The 21,028-nt window shown below is 58.4% G+C and overlaps 2 protein-coding genes across 2 annotated transcripts; both read right to left on the bottom strand.

Annotated features, from left to right (window-relative positions):
* Window positions 1–6,233: 6,233 nt before the first annotated feature.
* Window positions 6,234–8,672, bottom strand: LOC123628826 (paraneoplastic antigen Ma6F-like). Its single transcript, XM_045538784.1, has 3 exons — window positions 8,285–8,672; window positions 7,475–7,834; window positions 6,234–7,312 (listed from the first exon to the last, which is right to left on the bottom strand). The coding sequence occupies exons 1-3, from the start codon at window positions 8,670–8,672 to the stop codon at window positions 6,234–6,236; spliced, it is 1,827 nt and encodes a 608-aa protein (XP_045394740.1).
* A 6,117-nt stretch (window positions 8,673–14,789) lies between these two features.
* LOC123628827 (paraneoplastic antigen-like protein 6B) lies at window positions 14,790–18,126 on the bottom strand. The gene is made up of 3 exons (XM_045538787.1): window positions 17,941–18,126; window positions 16,430–17,674; window positions 14,790–16,360 (listed from the first exon to the last, which is right to left on the bottom strand). Exons 2-3 carry the CDS (start codon window positions 17,534–17,536, stop codon window positions 16,073–16,075), a joined length of 1,395 nt encoding a protein of 464 aa, XP_045394743.1. The 5' UTR covers window positions 17,537–17,674; window positions 17,941–18,126; the 3' UTR covers window positions 14,790–16,072.
* Between the last annotated feature and the right edge of the window lie 2,902 nt (window positions 18,127–21,028).

Here is a 21,028-nt window from a genome sequence, read left to right on the forward strand (position 1 = left end):
CACAGAGGAAACCTGAAGCATCTCCAGTTCCAACTGCAGAGGGCCAGAGCAGCTCACCGAACGCCCCCACCCCCTGACTCGCCTTGGTGGACAACCACCGCTAGGGGGCCCCCGTCATCACCTCCACCCTAGGCAGCCGGGGGCCTCCCCTTCGGAGCCCCCTACACCCTGGTTGGCAGCCATCCGTTCCAGCCCAGCCCCTTCTGGCCGCAAGGCGTCCTCCCCTACCGGGCGCCCCAACACACAGCTGGCGGCACTCCCCTCTAGCCCCAGGAAGCAGGGTGCCTCCACAGCAGGGAGCCCTCCGCCCCTGCCCCCACCCCTCATGCGTGCCCCCCGGAGCCCGCCCCTTCCACACCGCAGCCGGGCGCCCCACAACCCGCTCCCTCCCCCCACCTCTGCTCCCACGTTCCCCACGGCCGGGAGCCGCAGCCCACAGCCCCAGAGGCCACGCGCCCGCACTGCCGCGCGCCCGCCTGCGTAGAAGCTAACCCTCCCCTCCCGGCTGCCCACACCGGGCAGCCACCCTTCCTGCAGGTGGCCAGGCTGCCTTCCCCTCCAGCTCATCCCCCATGGCGGTCCTACCGCACTCCTCCCATCACCCCCCCACACGCGTGCGGCCTCGCTCAGCTCACGCGGGCCTGCCCAGGAGCCCTCCCTTCCCTCTCCGTCTCTTCTAGTCCCCCACAGGGGGCGCTCCCTGCCCCCCAACCTGCTCCCTCCCCCTCTACCTCCGCCGGTACCCCCACTGACTCCCTCGCCGTCCCCCACCCGATCCCAACCTCCGCCACCCCTTCCCCCACCCCCGGCTCCCTGCCCTTCCCCCCACCGCTCCCCCACCGTCTCCCTCTCCCTCCCCCCACCGCATCCCAACCTCCGCCACCCCTTCCCCCGACCCCCGGCTTCCTCCCCTTTCCCCCACCGGTCCCCCACCCGCTCCCTCTCCCTCCCCCCACCCGATCCCAACCTCCTCCACCCTTCCCCCCACCACCGGCTCCCTCCCCCACCCGCTCCCTCTCCCTGCCCCCACCGGGTCCCAACCTCCGCCACCCTTCCCCCACCCCCGGCTCCCTCCCCCCCGTGCTGCAGGTAGCCCTTTCCTCTCAGGCCCCCCAGCCAGGACCCTTCCCTCCGTCCCCACCCAGAGGCAGCCGGTTGCCCTGCTCTCTGGCCCCCACACCCTGTGATGCTCCTCTGTAGCCCTCCTCTCATGCCGCCCACGCTTAGCCAGTGGGCCCGTCCTCCCGTCTCCCCACACCGGAGCACCCCCCACCAGCCCCCGTTCCCTCACCCCTCCGGCCGCCCCACGGTAGGGAACAGTAGCCTCTGCCCTCCTCTCCGGCCTCCCCTCACAGTGGCGCCTTCCTCACAGGCTTCCGCAGCCTAGAGCCGTCCACTACAGTGATGCCCACGCAGAGAGCCGGGACCCCCATCCGCTTCCCCACAACCACACAGGGAGGCCCTCCCCACTCCCTCCCCCCACCTCTGCCCGCTCCCCCCACGCCGGCTCCGCTCCCACCCAGGCAGCTAACAGGCCCCTGTGCGGGACTTCCTCCTGGTAACTGTGGGGCCTAAGTCCCAGCCAAGCCCCGGCTTGCTCACCTTCTCCAACTCCGTGGGCTGCTCTGGAGTCCCACCTGGAAGGGTCTGAAGGACTCCGTCAGACCTGCATGCCTGGAGCTCTGAGGGGCTCCCAGTTCCTCCGTGCTCAGGCACGCGGGCTCCGGGAACCGTTGTTCTCCCAGAATCCCCAGGTGAGGGAGAAAGTTCTTGGCGCCTCGGTGCGGGGACATGATTGGGTGGAGGAAGCACGTGATGCGAGCACAGGAGGCGGTGCCAATGACCAACCTTACTTGAATGGCAGGGGCTTGGTGCGGCAAGGCGTGGAGCCTCCCTATTGGCTCTCCACCCACAAAATGGCCTACCAACAAGGAAGTAGGGTTGGGGAAGTAAATTGGCGGAGGAGAAGTTCATTTTGTCACATTGGTCCAATTTGCTCTACTGTTTGCTTTACATTGTAGTTGATAATGTCCAAAAGGTGCTATATATGTTTACTGATTTCTTCAATAGTATCAATTACTGAGGCAGGATTGTGAAAATCTCCAACTATGATTGTGAAATTTTCTATTTCTCTCTTAATTTTTTAAATTTTTAAATATATTTTGAAACGGTTACTGGGTGCAAACACATTTACGAATTCTATGTGTTCCTAATTAATTGACCTTTATATCATTATCACCTTTTATTTTAGGTGATACTCTTTGTCTTTAACTCTACTTTGTCTGCTTTTAATATAGCCATCCTGACTTTCTTATGTTTACAATTTGCATGAGTAAACATAAGCACATCTCTTACTATCAAGCCATCTGAGTCTTTAAATTTAACTTATGTCTCTTCTAGGCAGCAAAAGCCTTGGTTTTTTAATCCATTCTGACAGTCTCTGCTTTTTCATTGGAGTTTAGGACATTTACATTTAATGTAATTTTTATGTGGTTGGATTTAGGTCTGTTTTTTTACTGTCTGTCTCATACATTTTCGCTCTTATGTTCACCCTTTCCTGCCTGGGTTCATCAAATAATTTTTAGAATTCCATTTTATTTATCTATTGCCTTTTTAGAAATACCGTTCTAAATTGATTTTTTGTGATTGCTCTAGACATTAAAATATATATATTCTTTACTTTTTACTGTCTACTTATGGCTTATATTGTACCACTTCACATAAATTTAAGAATCTTTTTTCACCATATTGATTCATTCCCTCTCCACCCCATCTTTTTATGCTGTGATTGTTGTATGTATTATATCTGTTATAAACCCTATAATGCACTATCATAATTTTTACTTTAAACTGTCATAACTATTATATTATTATACTATTATATTATTATATTAGATTGTGTTCTTCATTTCTATCCAAAGATCAAGGTTTCCCTACTCTTCCGAGAAGCGTTATCTTCGTAATTGCCACCAAAAGTCACCCAGTGAGGCATCATCTGGTGGGGTTTGAGAGACTGTCATCTATCCCACAGGTCATATGAAGTCTCTAAACATTCATAACTGTGAACAGACAAGAACCATAGAGGAAGAATGGAGTAAGAAGAGCCAGCAAAGGACTCTGTGCAGAGCAGCCCCAGTTCTAAGAAGCAAACCAAGGGCCAGTGGTGTCCCTGAGCCTGGGCAGGGGAGCCCCTGAAGCAGCGCGCAATCAGACATCATCTGCAGAGACCCAGTCCATCGGGTGGGCCCTGCTTCCCACCTTGGCTTCAGACTCAGTTGGCAGTGGGTGCATCTGACTGCTGGAGCTCAGGTCATGTGCCTGCACCCCAGCTGCAAGGGAGGCTGGGCGAGCTCAGACCTGGCATGTTCTGCCCCTTTCATGGCAGGTGGACTTAACCTCATAAAGTGGGAACTTTCTGGAACAGAAAGATTGATTGGTGCCCGCCAGGTCCAACAGCATCCTGCTGCCCTTGGCATTAAACCCAACTCCTCCCCATCCCCGCAGGGCCCAAAAGGTCTCATCTTCTGCACCCTATGTCCCCAGTTTTCAGTACCACCATGCCAAGCTCCAGCCCTTCCAAGGGCCAGGATACATGCTATGCTCTTGGCCTTGTTTAAAAACATTCATTAGGAGATCACTAGCATGAGACAGCTCCACTGCCTTGGAGTCCTGCGTAAGCAAACTGAAGTCCAACGTAAACACTAAAACAAAACGTAAGCTTAACCAATCAGAAACTGCCAACTCACCTCTGCCTAAGGACCTTCCACCAAGTCGTACCCAATAAGGCAAACACCTAGCTGTAGCCAACTGAGTATTTATTTACCTTGCTTCTGCATTCAGTCTCCGAAAGCCCGCTGCTGGCTGCTGCCATGGAGCTCTCCGAACCTCTTCGTTTTGCACACTGCCCAAAGCATGAACACTTTAATGCTCGGTAAACCTTGTCGAATCCATTTAGTCGAAAGCTTTTCTTGGAACAGGCTGCTACTCCCACTCGCAGCCTGGATGTCACCCCTTCGGAGAGCACACCCCCCCCACACACACCCCAGTAATGACAGGCCCCCTTTCGTTGCCCCCCTCCCTGGCCTGCTCTTCTGTTCTTTGAGAGAAGTGTCACTTTACAGGTGGAGGTTGTATGGACATGTGTGTGCCCATCCTCCTAGAAGCCCCACAGGTGTCAAGAGATTTTGAGTTGCTCATTAAGTTGTTCTCATTACTTCATGGTAAATTTTTCAAGACTAAGATTTCTCAAATTTAAAAACATTTGGGGTTTTACAAAAACCCTATCACTCTAATATTGGCTTTCTCATCAGAGTGTTATTGGCCTTGTGGACAGGACTGTTCCTTGTTGCATGGCCCCACCGCATCCATCACACGCACTCAGCAGCCCTGAACCCCAGGCACTGCGTGCTGGTGGCACCTCCCCCAGTCTGGGAGACAGCCAGCATCATCTGTACGAATGTTTTAAAGCCCCAGGGAACAAGATGAGCCAAGTTTAAGGACCAGTAAGACCTCAAAACATTACAACACACCTATAAAATATAAGAAATGCAGTCAGGCATGGTGGCTCACGCCTATAATCCTAGCACTCTGGGAGGCCAAGGCAGGACGATTGCTTGAGCTCAGGAGTTCGAGACCAGCCTGACCAAGCGCCAGACCCCGTCTCTACTAAAAATAGGAAAATTAGCCCAGTGGCATGGCACACACCTGTAGTCCCAGCTACTTGGGAGGCTGAGGCAGGAGGATCAGGTGAGCTCAGGAGTCTTAGGATACAGTGAGCTATGAACACACCGCTTCATTCTAGCTGGGGGAACAGAGTGAGGCTGTCTCACAAAAATTGAAAAAAAAAAAAGAAAGAAAGACAGAAAAGCCCTCATCATGTCATGTCATGTCCTGGTGGTCAAAGTGTTCACCCTCTCACTGGAGATGCCTCCCATGGTTGCTGAGCAGGGGTCTTACTTGTCCCCTCCACACCCCAACCATCCCCAGCGGACGGCCCCCTCAACGGCGCAGAGCAGAGGCAAGACTCAGCTGGAACATGCAATGAAATTTATTGAACAGAAACATTTACTGCAACCACTGGAGAGAAGGGAATGACAACAGGGACAGCAACTGATGACGGCCACTGGAGGCCACAGGTCCCAGGGCCCTCGTCCTGGGCTCCCTGGCCAGGCGCCTCCTCTGACCAGCCCCCGCATCTGCCCCTGGCCGGGAGGCTGGACTCTGGCAACGTCCACTCCCTTCAGGGACCCCCTCCCGGCCCACCCGCTGGGGCGAGGCCCTGCCCTATGGCCGGCACAGGACAGTCACGGGACACTGGAAAAAACAGCAGGACACACCCCACCACATCGAGGAAACTGAGTCACAAGGGACAGCAGGGGTGGACGTCAAAGCACAGCCCCCGGTCCGTCCCTGGTCCAGCTCTTCTCCCCGAGGTCACGGGGTGCACGTCCCCGCCCCCCTCGTGGTCGTCCTTCCCGCTGCCTCCTGGGACTGTGCTCCGGGTCTCCGGGGAGGAGCTGCTCGGGTAAGAACACACACATCTCCGCGAGGACAAGCTGCGGTAGGCCTAAATCTACTCGGAGAAAGCAGAGGCTGAGCTCACGACACTGCACGACAGCGAGCAGAGCCCGGGCTGGCACCGAAGCCCACAGCACGTGCCCGGGGCCGAGAGGCGGCTGGCCGGGCAGGCCGGGACGTGGCCCCCGGGGCTGGCGCACACACAGCGGCTTTGCACAGGAACGGTGGCTGGTGGCCGGGGGGCGCGTGTGCTTGACACGTGGGTCACTACGGGGCCTACACGGATAAGGGTGGGCCTCCCAGAACAGGGCTCTGCCTGTCCCGGGGACGGTGAACGGGGGGGCCCCTCTGGGGAGGCCCAGGCAGCCGGCACCCTTGAGACGGCCTCTGTCCCTCTAAGGTCTCCCGGTCCAGTGCGGGTGGCAGACGTCTTCGGGTGCCCTCACCCAGGCCGCTCACGGGTGCTTCCAGGCCGGCTGCCCGAGTTGGCAGGGTTTGGGGCTGGGGCCAGGTGCGGTGGTGTCACGGCAGGGGTGCCTCTCCCCTCCCCATTGGGTGGCAAACATGGTCATTTGGGATCACCAAGAAGGGTGGGGGAAGGGCCGGGGATGGTGGCTGGGGCCCCTGGGGGAGGTGGGAGGCCCCTGGGCCTTCTGAGCCTGTTTGCCTGAGGAGGACTTGGGGCGGCTCATGTCCCCTGCCCTGTCCTCCTCTCCCTACTCCTCCCCATCCAGGGGGGCCTCCTCGGCCTCCTGGTCTCCCGCCTGGGCCCGGCTCTCGGGCACCCGGCCAGGACCTCCTGGGCTCGCCCCAGAAACACTGCATATGTGGGCTGTGGGGGGAGTCCCAGGGGCCTCAGTGGGTCCTGCCTGACCCAGGCCCGCAGGGGCAGGGACACTGTCGTCTTCCTGAGCGGCAGGGGAGGCCTCGGCGACCTCTTCAGGTGCAGGGGAGGCCTGGGCGGCTCCCGGGATACCGGCAGTAACCTGGGCAGCATCTGCACGGACAGGAACAGCCTGGCTGGCACCGTCACGGGCTGGGGATGCCTCAGCTGCGCCTCCCGTGGCAGGGGCGGCCTGGGTGGCAGCTGGGTCTCCACCCTCCCCAGGGGTCCCTTCCTCTTTTGTGCGTAGCTCCTGCTCCATCACATCTAGAACCGCCTCCCAGGCCTCGGTCTCCCGAATGAGTCGCAGCAGCCCTAGGAAGCCAGGCGGCCTCCTCTCTAGCCGCATCCTCCGCAGCTTGTCCCGCAGCGTCGCGTTGGGCCGGGCCTGCAGCAGCACCTGCCGGGCTCGCACCTGGTCTGCGATGGCCGGGTGGAAGGCCCCCTTCTCTATGGCCTCATGCAGCAGGCGTTCCAGGCGCACCACGTAGGCAAACAGATTCTCCTCGGGACGCTGCGCGCAGGTCAGGAACATCAGCCGTGCCCTTACCCGGGTGTCCTTGCTCCCAAACACCTGCACGAGCTCGGCCAGGCAGTCCTGCACTGGGGTGTCAGGATTCTCTGCCAGGAGGCCACACATGAGATCCAGGGCAGGGCCCCCCAGGCTCTCCATCAGCCGCCTCCTCCTCTCCCTTTCAGATATGTTGCGCCACAGGTACAGCATGTCCTTGGCATGGCTCAGCCAGCTCTCAAAGAACTCTTCCCTGCGGCCTGGCTCTTCCATTCCAGTAAAGGTTCTCAGTGGCTGGTAGGGCAAGTTTTCCAACATAGCCTCCAAAGCCTGCCTCAAGTGCTCGGCCCAGCTTCTGGCCCCATTTGTTTCTTCTGCGAAGTGCAAGACTTCTACCTCACCTAGAGCTCCTGCCTCACCTGCAGCCCCTGCCATACCCACAGCTCCTGTCACACCTGCAACTCCTGTAACACCTGCAGCTCCCTCATCACCCGCAGCTCCTGCCTCTCCTGCTGCTGCTTCTCCACCTACACCTGCTGCCTCTCCTGCAGCTCCTCCCTCACCCGCAGCTCCTGCCTCTCCTGTAGCTCCTGACTCTCCTCTAGCTCCTGCCTCTCCTGAAGCTGCTGCAGCTCCTGCCTCACCTGCAGCTCCTGCCTCACCTGCAGCTCCTGCCTCACCTGCAGCTCCTGCTTCTCCTGCCTCTCCTGCACCTCCTGCCTCTCCTGTACCTCCTGCCACTCCTGCAGCTCCTGCCTCTCCTGCAGCTCCTGCCTCTCCTGCAGCTCCTGCCTCTCCTGCACCTCCTGCCTCACCTGCTGCTGCTTCTTCACCTGCTGCTGCTTCTTCACCTGCTGCTGCTTCTTCACCTGCAGCTCCTGCCTCACCTGCAGCTCCTGACTCACCTGTAGCTCCTGCCTCACCTGCACCTCCTGCCACTCCTGCCTCTCCTGCAGCTCCTGACTCTCCTGTAGCTCCTGCCTCACCTGTAGCTCCTGCCTCTCCTGCAGCTCCTGACTCTCCTGTAGCTTCTGCCTCACCTGCAGCTCCTGCCTCTCCTGCAGCTCCTGACTCTCCTGTAGCTCCTGCCTCACCAGCTGCTGCTTCTTCACCTGTAGCTCCTGCCTGTCCTGCAGCTCCTGCCTCTCCTGCTACTGCTTCTTCACCTGCAGCTCCTGCCTCTCCTGCAGCTCCTGCCTCTCCTGAAGATCCTGCCTCTCCTGCACCTCCTGCCTCTCCTGCACCTCCTGCCTCTCCTGTCCCTCCTGCAGCTCCTGCCTCTCCTGCAGCTCCTGCCTCAACTGCTGCTCCTGCCTCACTTGAAATATCTGCCACAACTGCAGCCCCTGCCATGCCTGCGGTTCCTGCCTCACCTGCCCATCTGGCCACTGCTTGACCCTGGGGCCTTGCAGGGAAATCGGGTCTGTCCTGTAAGTCAGCATCATGGGCCTGGGGCAGGAAGATCACAGTCCAGGGTCCCCCCTTGCCTGGTATCTGTCGCGGGATCACACTTCGGTTTAGATAGTCTGCAAACTCGACCAGGGCTGCCCTGGCCCCCAGCTCCTTTCTGAAGACCTTGCCGAGCACTCGGTACCTGCCCAGGGGCCACAGCGCAGCCTGCACGGCCTCCTGGAATTCGTCCTCCCGGCAGTCGTCAGGGATGCCCAGGATGAGCAGGGAGCGCTGCGCGTTCACGCCCAGGCAGCGGCACCAGTCCTGCAGTGTCGCCAGTGCCATGGCCAGGGACTCGGGGGAGTTCATGGTACAGAGGTGTGTGCTGATGGTTGCTGACTGTCTGTCGCAATCTCTGTGGAGGCCTGAGTGTGCAGGGGAGAGAAGCATGTCTGCGCCACGCACCCACTCCTACTGCTCAGCTTCCCCCTACCTAAGGGAGGAGGAGCCTGCAGCGTCTCCCCACTTGTTTTATTTTGTTTCTTTGATTTTAGGGAACTTTTAAAATAACAAATTAAACTCATTTACAAGATATAGGGCAGTTATATTTTCTGTTTTATGTGGTGTCAGTTCTAGTAAGTTGCTTTCTGTCCCCCAAAGGTATTTGCAAGTTTATCTACATTTTCAAAAGTTTGGGCATAAACTTGTTCACAATTATTCCCTCATCTTTGTAATGCCTGCATGATCTGTAGAAACGTCCTGTCTCTCATTCCTGATATTGATTAGTGTTCATTCTCTTTTGTCTTAACTAGGCTTGCTAGGGTTGATCAATTTTGTTACTGTTTAAGAAGAGCCAACATTTGGGTTTATTAGTTGTCTCTATAGTTTGATTTTACCATTTCTTTTCCCTCTTATCTCTATTATTCTTCATTTGCCTCAGTTAGTTTACTTTTGCTCTTCTTTGTCCAGCTTCTTCAAATGGACCACTAGGTCCCTGATTTTCTGCCTTTCCTTTTGTCTAATATAAACATTTAAAATAAGAAATTTTCCTCTGATTGCTTCTTTAGTGGCCTCCCAGTGGTTTGGGTAAGTTGTATTTTTTTAAATTCGTTTTGAAACATCTTCTAAGTTCCTTTGTGATTTCTTCTTTGACCCACACATTTCAAAATACTTAGAAATATTTATCATCATTGACTTCAAATATGAATGCACCACGGTTAGAGAACTCAGCGTAAAAAGCACAGTCCTTTTAAATTTACTAACACTTTTTAATGGCCCAACATGGCCTATCTAGGTGAATGTCTACTTTTCCCTCGTAATGGATCTGTATTTTGTGAAGAGGCCACGGCCCTGCCCCCTCCAAACCACTGCAAGCCTGTGGCCACCACCCACAGAGGAAACCTGAAGCATCTCCAGTTCCAACTGCAGAGGGCCAGAGCAGCTCACCGAACGCCCCCACCCCCTGACTCGCCTTGGTGGACAACCACCGCTAGGGGGCCCCCGTCATCACCTCCACCCTAGGCAGCCGGGGGCCTCCCCTTCGGAGCCCCCTACACCCTGGTTGGCAGCCATCCGTTCCAGCCCAGCCCCTTCTGGCCGCAAGGCGTCCTCCCCTACCGGGCGCCCCAACACACAGCTGGCGGCACTCCCCTCTAGCCCCAGGAAGCAGGGTGCCTCCACAGCAGGGAGCCCTCCGCCCCTGCCCCCACCCCTCATGCGTGCCCCCCGGAGCCCGCCCCTTCCACACCGCAGCCGGGCGCCCCACAACCCGCTCCCTCCCCCCACCTCTGCTCCCACGTTCCCCACGGCCGGGAGCCGCAGCCCACAGCCCCAGAGGCCACGCGCCCGCACTGCCGCGCGCCCGCCTGCGTAGAAGCTAACCCTCCCCTCCCGGCTGCCCACACCGGGCAGCCACCCTTCCTGCAGGTGGCCAGGCTGCCTTCCCCTCCAGCTCATCCCCCATGGCGGTCCTACCGCACTCCTCCCATCACCCCCCCACACGCGTGCGGCCTCGCTCAGCTCACGCGGGCCTGCCCAGGAGCCCTCCCTTCCCTCTCCGTCTCTTCTAGTCCCCCACAGGGGGCGCTCCCTGCCCCCCAACCTGCTCCCTCCCCCTCTACCTCCGCCGGTACCCCACTGACTCCCTCGCCGTCCCCCACCCGATCCCAACCTCCGCCACCCCTTCCCCCACCCCCGGCTCCCTGCCCTTCCCCCCACCGCTCCCCCACCGTCTCCCTCTCCCTCCCCCCACCGCATCCCAACCTCCGCCACCCCTTCCCCCGACCCCCGGCTTCCTCCCCTTTCCCCCACCGGTCCCCCACCCTCTGCCTCTCCCTCCCCCCACCCGATCCCAACCTCCTCCACCCTTCCCCCCACCCCCGGCTCCCTCCCCTTCCCCCCACCGGTCCCCCACCCGCTCCCTCTCCCTCCCCCCACCCGATCCCAACCTCCTCCACCCTTCCCCCCACCACCGGCTCCCTCCCCCACCCGCTCCCTCTCCCTGCCCCCACCGGGTCCCAACCTCCGCCACCCTTCCCCCACCCCCGGCTCCCTCCCCCCCGTGCTGCAGGTAGCCCTTTCCTCTCAGGCCCCCCAGCCAGGACCCTTCCCTCCGTCCCCACCCAGAGGCAGCCGGTTGCCCTGCTCTCTGGCCCCCACACCCTGTGATGCTCCTCTGTAGCCCTCCTCTCATGCCGCCCACGCTTAGCCAGTGGGCCCGTCCTCCCGTCTCCCCACACCGGAGCACCCCCCACCAGCCCCCGTTCCCTCACCCCTCCGGCCGCCCCACGGTAGGGAACAGTAGCCTCTGCCCTCCTCTGCGGCCTCCCCTCACAGTGGCGCCTTCCTCACAGGCTTCCGCAGCCTAGAGCCGTCCACTACAGTGATGCCCACGCAGAGAGCCGGGACCCCCATCCGCTTCCCCACAACCACACAGGGAGGCCCTCCCCACTCCCTCCCCCCACCTCTGCCCGCTCCCCCCACGCCGGCTCCGCTCCCACCCAGGCAGCTAACAGGCCCCTGTGCGGGACTTCCTCCTGGTAACTGTGGGGCCTAAGTCCCAGCCAAGCCCCGGCTTGCTCACCTTCTCCAACTCCGTGGGCTGCTCTGGAGTCCCACCTGGAAGGGTCTGAAGGACTCCGTCAGACCTGCATGCCTGGAGCTCTGAGGGGCTCCCAGTTCCTCCGTGCTCAGGCACGCGGGCTCCGGGAACCGTTGTTCTCCCAGAATCCCCAGGTGAGGGAGAAAGTTCTTGGCGCCTCGGTGCGGGGACATGATTGGGTGGAGGAAGCACGTGATGCGAGCACAGGAGGCGGTGCCAATGACCAACCTTACTTGAATGGCAGGGGCTTGGTGCGGCAAGGCGTGGAGCCTCCCTATTGGCTCTCCACCCACAAAATGGCCTACCAACAAGGAAGTAGGGTTGGGGAAGTAAATTGGCGGAGGAGAAGTTCATTTTGTCACATTGGTCCAATTTGCTCTACTGTTTGCTTTACATTGTAGTTGATAATGTCCAAAAGGTGCTATATATGTTTACTGATTTCTTCAATAGTATCAATTACTGAGGCAGGATTGTGAAAATCTCCAACTATGATTGTGAAATTTTCTATTTCTCTCTTAATTTTTTAAATTTTTAAATATATTTTGAAACGGTTACTGGGTGCAAACACATTTACGAATTCTATGTGTTCCTAATTAATTGACCTTTATATCATTATCACCTTTTATTTTAGGTGATACTCTTTGTCTTTAACTCTACTTTGTCTGCTTTTAATATAGCCATCCTGACTTTCTTATGTTTACAATTTGCATGAGTAAACATAAGCACATCTCTTACTATCAAGCCATCTGAGTCTTTAAATTTAACTTATGTCTCTTCTAGGCAGCAAAAGCCTTGGTTTTTTAATCCATTCTGACAGTCTCTGCTTTTTCATTGGAGTTTAGGACATTTACATTTAATGTAATTTTTATGTGGTTGGATTTAGGTCTGTTTTTTTACTGTCTGTCTCATACATTTTCGCTCTTATGTTCACCCTTTCCTGCCTGGGTTCATCAAATATTTTTTAGAATTCCATTTTATTTATCTATTGCCTTTTTAGAAATACCGTTCTAAATTGATTTTTTGTGATTGCTCTAGACATTAAAATATATATATTCTTTACTTTTTACTGTCTACTTATGGCTTATATTGTACCACTTCACATAAATTTAAGAATCTTTTTTCACCATATTGATTCATTCCCTCTCCACCCCATCTTTTTATGCTGTGATTGTTGTATGTATTATATCTGTTATAAACCCTATAATGCACTATCATAATTTTTACTTTAAACTGTCATAACTATTATAAAGATTGTGTTCTTCATTTCTATCCAAAGATGATGGTTTCCCTACTCTTCCGAGAAGCGTTATCTTCGTAATTGCCACCAAAAGTCACCCAGTGAGGCATCATCTGGTGGGGTTTGAGAGACTGTAATCTATCCCACAGGTCATATGAAGTCTCTAAACATTCATAACTGTGAACAGACAAGAACCATAGAGGACGAATGGAGTAAGAAGAGCTAGCAAAGGACTCTGTGCAGAGCAGCCCCAGTTCTAAGAAGCAAACCAAGGGCCAGTGGTGTCCCTGAGCCTGGGCAGGGGAGCCCCTGAAGCAGCGCGCAATCAGACATCATCTGCAGAGACCCAGTCCATCGGGTGGGCCCTGCTTCCCACCTTGGCTTCAGACTCAGTTGGCAGTGTGGTGCATCTGACTGCTGGAGCTCAGGTAATGTGCCTGCAGCCCAGCTGCAAGGGAGGCTGGGCGAGCTCAGACCTGTCACTTTCTGCCCCTTTCATGGCAGGTGGACTTAACTTCATAAAGTGGGAACTTTCTGGAACAGAAAGATTGATTGGTGCCCGCCAGGTCCAACAGCATCCTGCTGCCCTTGGCATTAAACCCAACTCCTCCCCATCCCCGCAGGGCCCAAAAGGTCTCATCTTCTGCACCCTATGTCCCCAGTTTTCAGTACCACCGTGCCAAGCTCCAGCCCTTCCAAGGGCCAGGATACATGCTATGCTCTTGGCCTTGTTTAAAAACATTCATTAGGAGATCACTAGCATGAGACAGCTCCACTGCCTTGGAGTCTTGCGTAAGCAAACTGAAGTCCAACGTAAACACTAAAACAAAACGTAAGCTTAACCAATCAGAAACTGCCAACTCACCTCTGCCTAAGGACCTTCCACCAAGTCGTACCCAATAAGGCAAACACCTAGCTGTAGCCAACTGAGTATTTATTTACCTTGCTTCTGCATTCAGTCTCCGAAAGCCCGCTGCTCGCTGCTGCCATGGAGCTCTCCGAACCTCTTCGTTTTGCACACTGCCCAAAGCATGAACCCTTTAATGCTCGGCTAAACCTTGTCGAATCCATTTAGTCGAAAGCTTTTCTTGGAACAGGCTGCTACTCCCACTCGCAGCCTGGATGTCACCCCTTTGGAGAGCACACCCCCCTACACACACACCAGTGATGACAGGCCCCCTTTCATTGCCCCCCTCCCTGGCCTGCTCTTCTGTTCTTTGAGAGAAGTGTCACTTTACAGGTGGAGTTTGTATGGACATGTGTGTGCCCATCCTCCTAGAAGCCCCACAGGTGTCAAGAGATTTTGAGTTGCTCATTAAGTTGTTCTCATTACTTCATGGTAAATTTTTCAAGACTAAGATTTCTCAAATTTAAAAACATTTGGGGTTTTACAAAAACCCTATCACTCTAATATTGGCTTTCTCATCAGAGTGTTATTGGCCTTGTGGACAGGACTGTTCCTTGTTGCATGGCCCCACCGCATCCATCACACGCACTCAGCAGCCCTGAACCCCAGGCACTGCGTGCTGGTGGCACCTCCCCCAGTCTGGGAGACAGCCAGCATCATCTGCACGAATGTTTTAAAGCCCCAGGGAACAAGATGAGCCAAGTTTAAGGACCACTAAGACCTCAAAACATTACAACACACCTATAAAATATAAGAAATGCAGTCAGGCATGGTGGCTCACGCCTATAATCCTAGCACTCTGGGAGGCCAAGGCAGGACGATTGCTTGAGCTCAGGAGTGCGAGACCAGCCTGACCAAGCGCCAGACCCCGTCTCTACTAAAGATAGGAAAATTAGCCCAGTGGCATGGCAGACACCTGTAGTCCCAGCTACTTGGGAGGCTGAGGCAGGAGGATCAGGTGAGCTCAGGAGTCTTAGGATACAGTGAGCTATGAACATACCGCTTCATTCTAGCTGGGGGAACAGAGTGAGACTGTCTCAGAAAAATTGAAAAAAAAAAAGAAAGAAAGACAGAAAAGCCCTCATCATGTCATGTCATGTCCTGGTGGTCAAAGTGTTCACCCTCTCACTGGAGATGCCTCCCATGGTTGCTGAGCAGGGGTCTTACTTGTCCCCTCCACACCCCAACCATCCCCAGCGGACGCCCCCCTCAACGGCCCAGAGCAGAAACAAGATTCAGCTGGAACATGCAATGAAATTTATTGAACAGAAACATTTACTGCAACCACTGGAGAGAAGGGAATGACAACACAGACAGCAACTGATGACGGCCACTGGAGGCCACAGGTCCCAGGGTCCTCGTCCTGGGCTCCCTGGCCAGGTGCCTCCTCTGCCAGGTCCCCGCTGTGGCCCTCCTGCCATGAGCTTCCCTCCTGAGGGCCCCCGCATCTGCCCCTGGCCGGGACGCTGGACTCTGGCAACGTCCACTCCCTTCAGGGACCCCCTCCCGGCCCACCCGCTGGAGCGCGGCCCTGCCCTATGGCCGGCACAGGACAGTCACGGGACACTGGAAAACACAGCAGGACACACCCCACCACATCGAGGAAACTGAGTCACAAGGGACAGCAGGGGTGGACGTCAAAGCACAGCCCCCCGTCCGTCCCTGGTGCAGCTCTTCTCCCCGAGGTCACGGGGTGCGCGTCCCCGCCCCCCTCGTGGTCGTCCTTCCCGCTGCCTCCTGGGACTGTGCTCCGGGTCTCCGGGGAGGAGCTGCTCGGGTAAGAACACACACATCTCCGCGAGGACAAGCTGCGGTAGGCCTAAATCTACTCGGAGAAAGCAGAGGCTGAGCTCACGACACTGCACGACAGCGAGCAGAGCCCGGGCTGGCACCGAAGCCCACAGCACGTGCCCGGGGCCGAGAGGCGGCTGGCCGGGCAGGCCGGGACGTGGCCCCCGGGGCTGGCGCACACACAGCGGCTTTGCACAGGAACGGTGGCTGGTGGCCGGGGGGCGCGTGTGCTTGACACGTGGGTCGCTACGGGGCCTACACGGATAAGGGTGGGCCTCCCAGAACAGGGCTCGGCCTGTCCCGGGGACGGTGAACGGGGGGCCCCTCTGGGGAGGCCCAGGCAGCCGGCACCCTTGAGATGGCCTCTGTCCCGCTAAGGTCTCCCGGTCCAGTGTAGGTGGCAGACGTCTTCGGGTGCCCTCACCCAGGCCGCTCACGGGTGCTTCCAGGCCGGCTGCCCGAGTTGGCAGGGTTTGGGGCTGGGGCCAGGTGCGGTGGTGTCACGGCAGGGGCGCCTCTCCCCTCCCCGTTGGGTGGCAAACATGGTCATGTGGGATCACCAGGAAGGGCCGGGGATGGTGGCCGGGGCCCCTTGGGGGAGGTGGGAGGCCCGGGGGGCTTGGTTTGGGCTGGGCGGGCCCTTCCCTGGGCCCTGCCCTTGATACTTCCTCCCCCTGTCTCCATGGCGCTGCTGCCTGAGAGGGGAGGAGAGGAAGCCCCTGGGCCTTCTGAGCCTATTTTCCCGAGGAGGACTCGGGGTGGCTCGTGTCCCCAGCCCCGTCCTCGTTTTCCGACTCCTCTGGGATGGGTTTGAGCCCCTCCAGGGTGGGCTCCTCGGCCTCCTCGTCCCCTGCCTGGGCACGGCTCTCTGGCCCAGAGCCTGGACCTCCTGGGCCTGCCCCAGAAGCACTGCCCATCTGGGCTGGGGAGGGGCCCCCGGGGGCCTCAGTGGGTCCTGCCTGACCTAGGCCTTCGAGGCCTGCAGGGGCGGGATGGTGGTCATCCTCTTCCTCCTCCTCCTCCTCCTCCTCCTCTTCCTCTACCTCCTCCTCCTCCTCCTCCTCTTCCTCCTCCTCCACCTCCACCTCAACCTCCACCTCCTCCTTCTCCACCTTTTCATCCTCTGCCTTGGCGTTGGCTCTGGCAACAGCCTGGGCATCGGCTGGGGCACCCAACCCATCCCCCGCCGGGGCTCTCACGCTCCTGGCTAGACTGGCCTCCCATGCCTCAGACTCCCGAACCAGCCCCAGCATCTCCAGGAATGTAGGAGACCTCCCGACCATCCTCAGCTTCCTCAGCGCTTCATCCAGAGGCTCTATGAGGTTGGCTCTGGTGAGCACCTGCCTCAGGCGCACGTGGTCGAGGGAGGCTCTGGGCAGGGCCCCCTTCTCAATGGCTTTCTGCAGCAGGACTTCCAGCCGTAACACGAAAGCGGAGAGACGCTCGCCTGACTGCTGCTGAGCGGTCAAACACTTGACCCGGATCGTCGCCTGGGACTCGTTGTCTCCAAACACCTGGATCAGCGCCGCCAGGCAGTCCTGCGCTGTCCTGGCAGGGTTCTCCGCCAGGAGCCCGTGCACAAGCTGCAGGGCCGTCCCACGCAAGCCTTCCAGCAGCCTCCTCCTCCTCTCCCTTTCTGAGACCCCCTGCCACACATGCATCATGTCGGTGGTGTGGTCTAGCCAGGCCTCAAAGGACTCCTCCCCTGGGGCTGGCTGGTCCCTCCCGGAAAACACGCCCAGGCGCTGGTACCTCACGGTCTCCACCCAGGGCTGGACCGCCTCACTGACCGAGCGGAGCCAGCACACCCTGCGCAGCCCCAGGCCCAGGGCACCGGCCACGCTCTCCACCGTCTGCCCCTGTTGCTCCAGGAAGTGAAACACACGACCAAGAAACTCCTCGCCTGAGCAACGGGGCACAAAGACCACGGTCCAGGGGCCCCCGGTGCCCGGGATTTCCCTGGGGACCAAAGCATAGTTGACTTCCCGGTCAAGCTCGACCAGGGCCGCAGTGGCATTATCTTCCTCTCGAAACACTTTGCCCAGCACGGTAAAGTGGCCCATAGGCCACAGGGCGGCCTCCAGGGACTCCTGAAATTCGGCTTCGTCACAGTCCTCGGGGATGCCCAGGATGAGCAGGCCCCTGCGAGCGCTGACGCCCATCCACCTGCACCAGTCCTGCAGCATCGTCACCGCCATCGCCTGCAATTTCGGCCTGCGCGGGGCTGCTGCCAGGGGCAGGAAACGGTTCCCACCGCAGACCAGGGTGGCCCTGGGAGGGGAGTGAATTGGGGCGGGAGCCTAGGACTCGGGGAGAACGGCCCAGGTCTCCAGAGCCTGTGAATGCGAACCGGGCGAGCGCGAGGTTAATGCCCACCCCCCACCCCCACCCCCAGCCGCCCCTCCTCCCCCGGTGGGGCCTCTGCCGCCAAGCCCCGCCTCCGCCCCCCACCGGTCCCCGCGGGCCGGAGCCCCCTCCCCACACCACCCCTCGGCCCTCGCCCGCCGCCCCCCAGGCTGCCGCAGTCCTGCCTGCCGGGGCGGACGGAGGGCGGCGGAGGCTCCCGGGGCCCAGCGCCCCCTCCCCTCCCCGGGGCCGGTACCTTCTCCCGGGGCGGGGTCCCTCCTGGTCCGGGTCGCAGCGCGCAGGGCTCGGGGCTGCGCGGAGCGGCGGCGGGGTCGGGCGCCCCTCGATCCCCCGCTCTCCGTCGCTCCCTCTGCCTCTGTCGGCGCGGCACGTGGGCCAGTGCGCCGGCGCCTGCTCGCCACGGCTCTCTGCAGTGCGGACGCGGGGCGGGGGCGCGGCGGCCGTGGAGCGCGGACCCTCCGCGTCGCCCCGGAGACCGCCGGGCCATTGGCGCACGCGGGTCACGCGGCCGGGCTGCCGCCGCCGCCCCGGGCGCCCCAGGACCGCGGGTGACGTCACCTACTCCTCTCCCCGCCCCCCCTCGGGTCCTGCCACAGGTGGGACCCCTCCCCCCAACCCCCGGGGTCGGGGTCGGGGTCGGGGTCGGAGAGAGTCTGTACCCACGAGTCCCCGCGCCTTTGGCTCTCCCCGTGTTGTTCCCCCTCCTTCGGCCCCCGCCTTCGGCCCAGACCCAGCGCGGTCTCCCGCCCCCCTCTGGATGTGCCCTGGCTGGGGGGGGGGGCGGGGAGCCCACCAGCGAGCGGTCTGAGTGTGGGGTGTGCCCGCCAGTGCTGCCTTCCGGACAGGGGCAGGGGGGATGGGGTGGCTCTGGGGCTTCTTCACCTGCTCTCCCCCTCCCCACCCCCACCTGGGACTGGTTCTGTGGCTAGCCTGGGTGAGGGGAGGCAAGGAGCACCTGGTCCAGGTGTGATTCCCTGGAGTAGATGCCACGTGCGCTCCCCCCGCTCCCCCAGAGTCGGACATGTCGGCGCTGCCCATCTGGCTCCAGGGGACCACAGGCCTCGGCCGCCATGGGTACACCACGGGCCAACGGGCTTTGCTTTGCTGCCCCAGCGCCAGTGGCCAGCCCCAAGGAGGGTGACCCGGCCGGCACCCAGGTTTGTCAGGGTCTTTTCCATTCTGCTGCTTAGAGCCTAGCCCCTTGGGCCTGTATCTTACTGTGTGTCCTTGGGCAAGTCCTTAAGTCCTTGCCCCTTCTCAGAGATGGGATTTGGGTCTCTGCCTGAGTGTGTGAATGGAGAGGCAGTCCGCTGGGAGTGGGGTGCTCAATTTGTCCCCTGCCCCCTGTGCCCCGGCTGGCCTGATGGGCTCTGGGACGTTTTTCTCTTGGCCCTGAGGGCAGCATGGGTGTCGTACCTTCCCAGAGACCTCCACCTGTCTGGCCCCAGTCGGCCTTCCATAGGTCCTTCCCCTTTGCTCTGCTGCCTGAGCTACACACTGCAACCAGGCTCGAAAGAGAGCTCCAGTCCCTGCGGGTTTCACCACCCTGCACCTGACCCGTCACGGGAGTCCAGGGCCTTCTGAACAACATCTCCACCAGTCAGATGGCAAGCAGCTTCCCACGGGGGGGGGGGGTGTCACACCTCTGGGTGTTGTTCCCTAGCCCCCTTCTCTTTCCTTGCCTGGCATCCTCTTCGGCAGCTTGCTTTCCTCACTCAAGCTTCGCTCGTCAAAGTTTCCCCGCCAGGCGGCCCAGCTTGCTCCTGCTCCTGGCTGAATCACAGCCCCGGACTATTTGTCTACAACCCTACGGACGGGCATTCAGGCTGTTCCCAGTATTTGGCTGCTACAGACACTGCTGCCACCAGCACCTCGCGTGCCTGTCAGCAGGACAGGCTCTGGGATATACACCAAGAAGTGGCTCTGCTGGGACCTGGGCTGTGCCAGGCACTGCTAATCTGTTACCACCTGTGTTCCCTCCCACCGGTAGTGTGGGAGCGGTCCTGTGTGCCCCACAGCCTGAGCAGCCTTTGGTCTTGTCCAGCCCTGACCATTTCCCCCTCCCACGGGGAGAAACACTACCTCGTCACTGTGTGCCTTGCGTGTTCCTGATAGATAGTGAGGCTGGCCATCTTCTCCCAAGTCTATCGCCCGGTTCCCGGCTCCTCTTCTGTGAATCTCCTCTGCTCCTTTCCTCGTCATCCCAGAGAGGTGTGCTTGGCCTGTGTCTAGGAGAAAGTGCCTAGGGTCAAGGTCGAAGGCGTTCTCATCGTGTACACTCAGCCATTGCCCAGAAGCAGCTCACATTGGAGGTGGCCTCATAATCGGACTTTGGCTTGCCTGCATGGTTGTGAACGTTGTCAGAATTAAAATGGCATCACTTGTGTTAAAAGAGAGAGAGAGAGGGAGAGAGAGAGAGGCCTGACAAATGGAGCTGGGGAAGGCCATGAAGGGAGGATTTTCATGCACAAATGCCTGGTTAAAAAAAAACCTATCACAAAAGACTCTGCAAAAACTACAATCTTGCACAAAGGCCACTGCAATCTTACAAATACTTCTGCGAGGACGTCTGCCCAGCAACCGTCTGTCCAACCTCAGACTGAGGCCACCTGTGTTTCTGATCCTCGTAGCCAGGGATAATTATCTTAAAACGATTATGGGATCCTCCTCACTTTTCCTTTAAAAGCTTTTGTCTTCCTTTACTTCCCTGAGTACACACACGTAGTTTACCATGGTGCATGTATTCCCCTTGCGGTGCTCTATTCCCGAAGAAACATCCTTTTCTTTCAGAGAACCTCTCTCTGTTTGTTATTTCGGTTGACGTGGTCTTGCCCCCTAGGCTTTTCCACCTCCTGGGCGGTCAGGTCAACACTGGCTAAAGGAAGAAACATGTGTCTTCCGTCACAAACCAGCTTCCTAAATTGGCCTCACGTGTCTAACCACCCCATCCCGCCCAACCCCCAGGGCCAAGACAGCCCATCCCAATACAGGCAAACTGCTGCTCTTAATGTCCCCTGTGAGATTTTCAGTCTATTGAGCCCCTGACATTAGACCTGCCATGGCTTATACCACACGTTGTCCTCTTCCTTGGTTTTGGCCATGATTTTTCTGGAGCCCTTCCTCAGAGAGGGCACTCCCATGGGGAACGTATGAGGGGCTGGTGTCACCAGCGGGCCCAGCTGGCCTGCAGGCCGACTGTCAACTAATTTCCCCTGTTTTCAGCCTTGTCCCTTCCCACTCTTCTTCCTTCCGTACCTGCTGACTCCAAGTCCAGGGCTCTGCAGGATGCTCATCCCCTCCCACCTCTTACCCTCCCCAGGGCT

This window comes from Lemur catta, chromosome X (assembly GCF_020740605.2).
Source record: "Lemur catta isolate mLemCat1 chromosome X, mLemCat1.pri, whole genome shotgun sequence".
Taxonomy (NCBI): domain Eukaryota; kingdom Metazoa; phylum Chordata; class Mammalia; order Primates; family Lemuridae; genus Lemur; species Lemur catta.

Bases quoted from the DNA above. Each gene is read 5' to 3' on its own strand.
- LOC123628827 (XM_045538787.1), bottom strand. From the start codon at position 17,536: ATGGCGGTGACGATGCTGCAGGACTGGTGCAGGTGGATGGGCGTCAGC. The intron at 16,361-16,429 runs GTTGAGGTGGAG...GAGGAGGAGGAG, and splicing joins TGGAGAAGGAGGAGGTGGAG to GAGGAGGAGGAGGAAGAGGA.
- LOC123628826 (XM_045538784.1), bottom strand. From the start codon at position 8,672: ATGAACTCCCCCGAGTCCCTGGCCATGGCACTGGCGACACTGCAGGAC. The intron at 7,835-8,284 runs GTGAGGCAGGAA...CAGGAGGTGCAG, and splicing joins AGCAGTGGCCAGATGGGCAG to GTGAGGCAGGAGCTACAGGT. The intron at 7,313-7,474 runs GTGAGGGAGGAG...CAGGAGCTCTAG, and splicing joins AGGAGAGGCAGGAGCTGCGG to GTGAGGTAGAAGTCTTGCAC.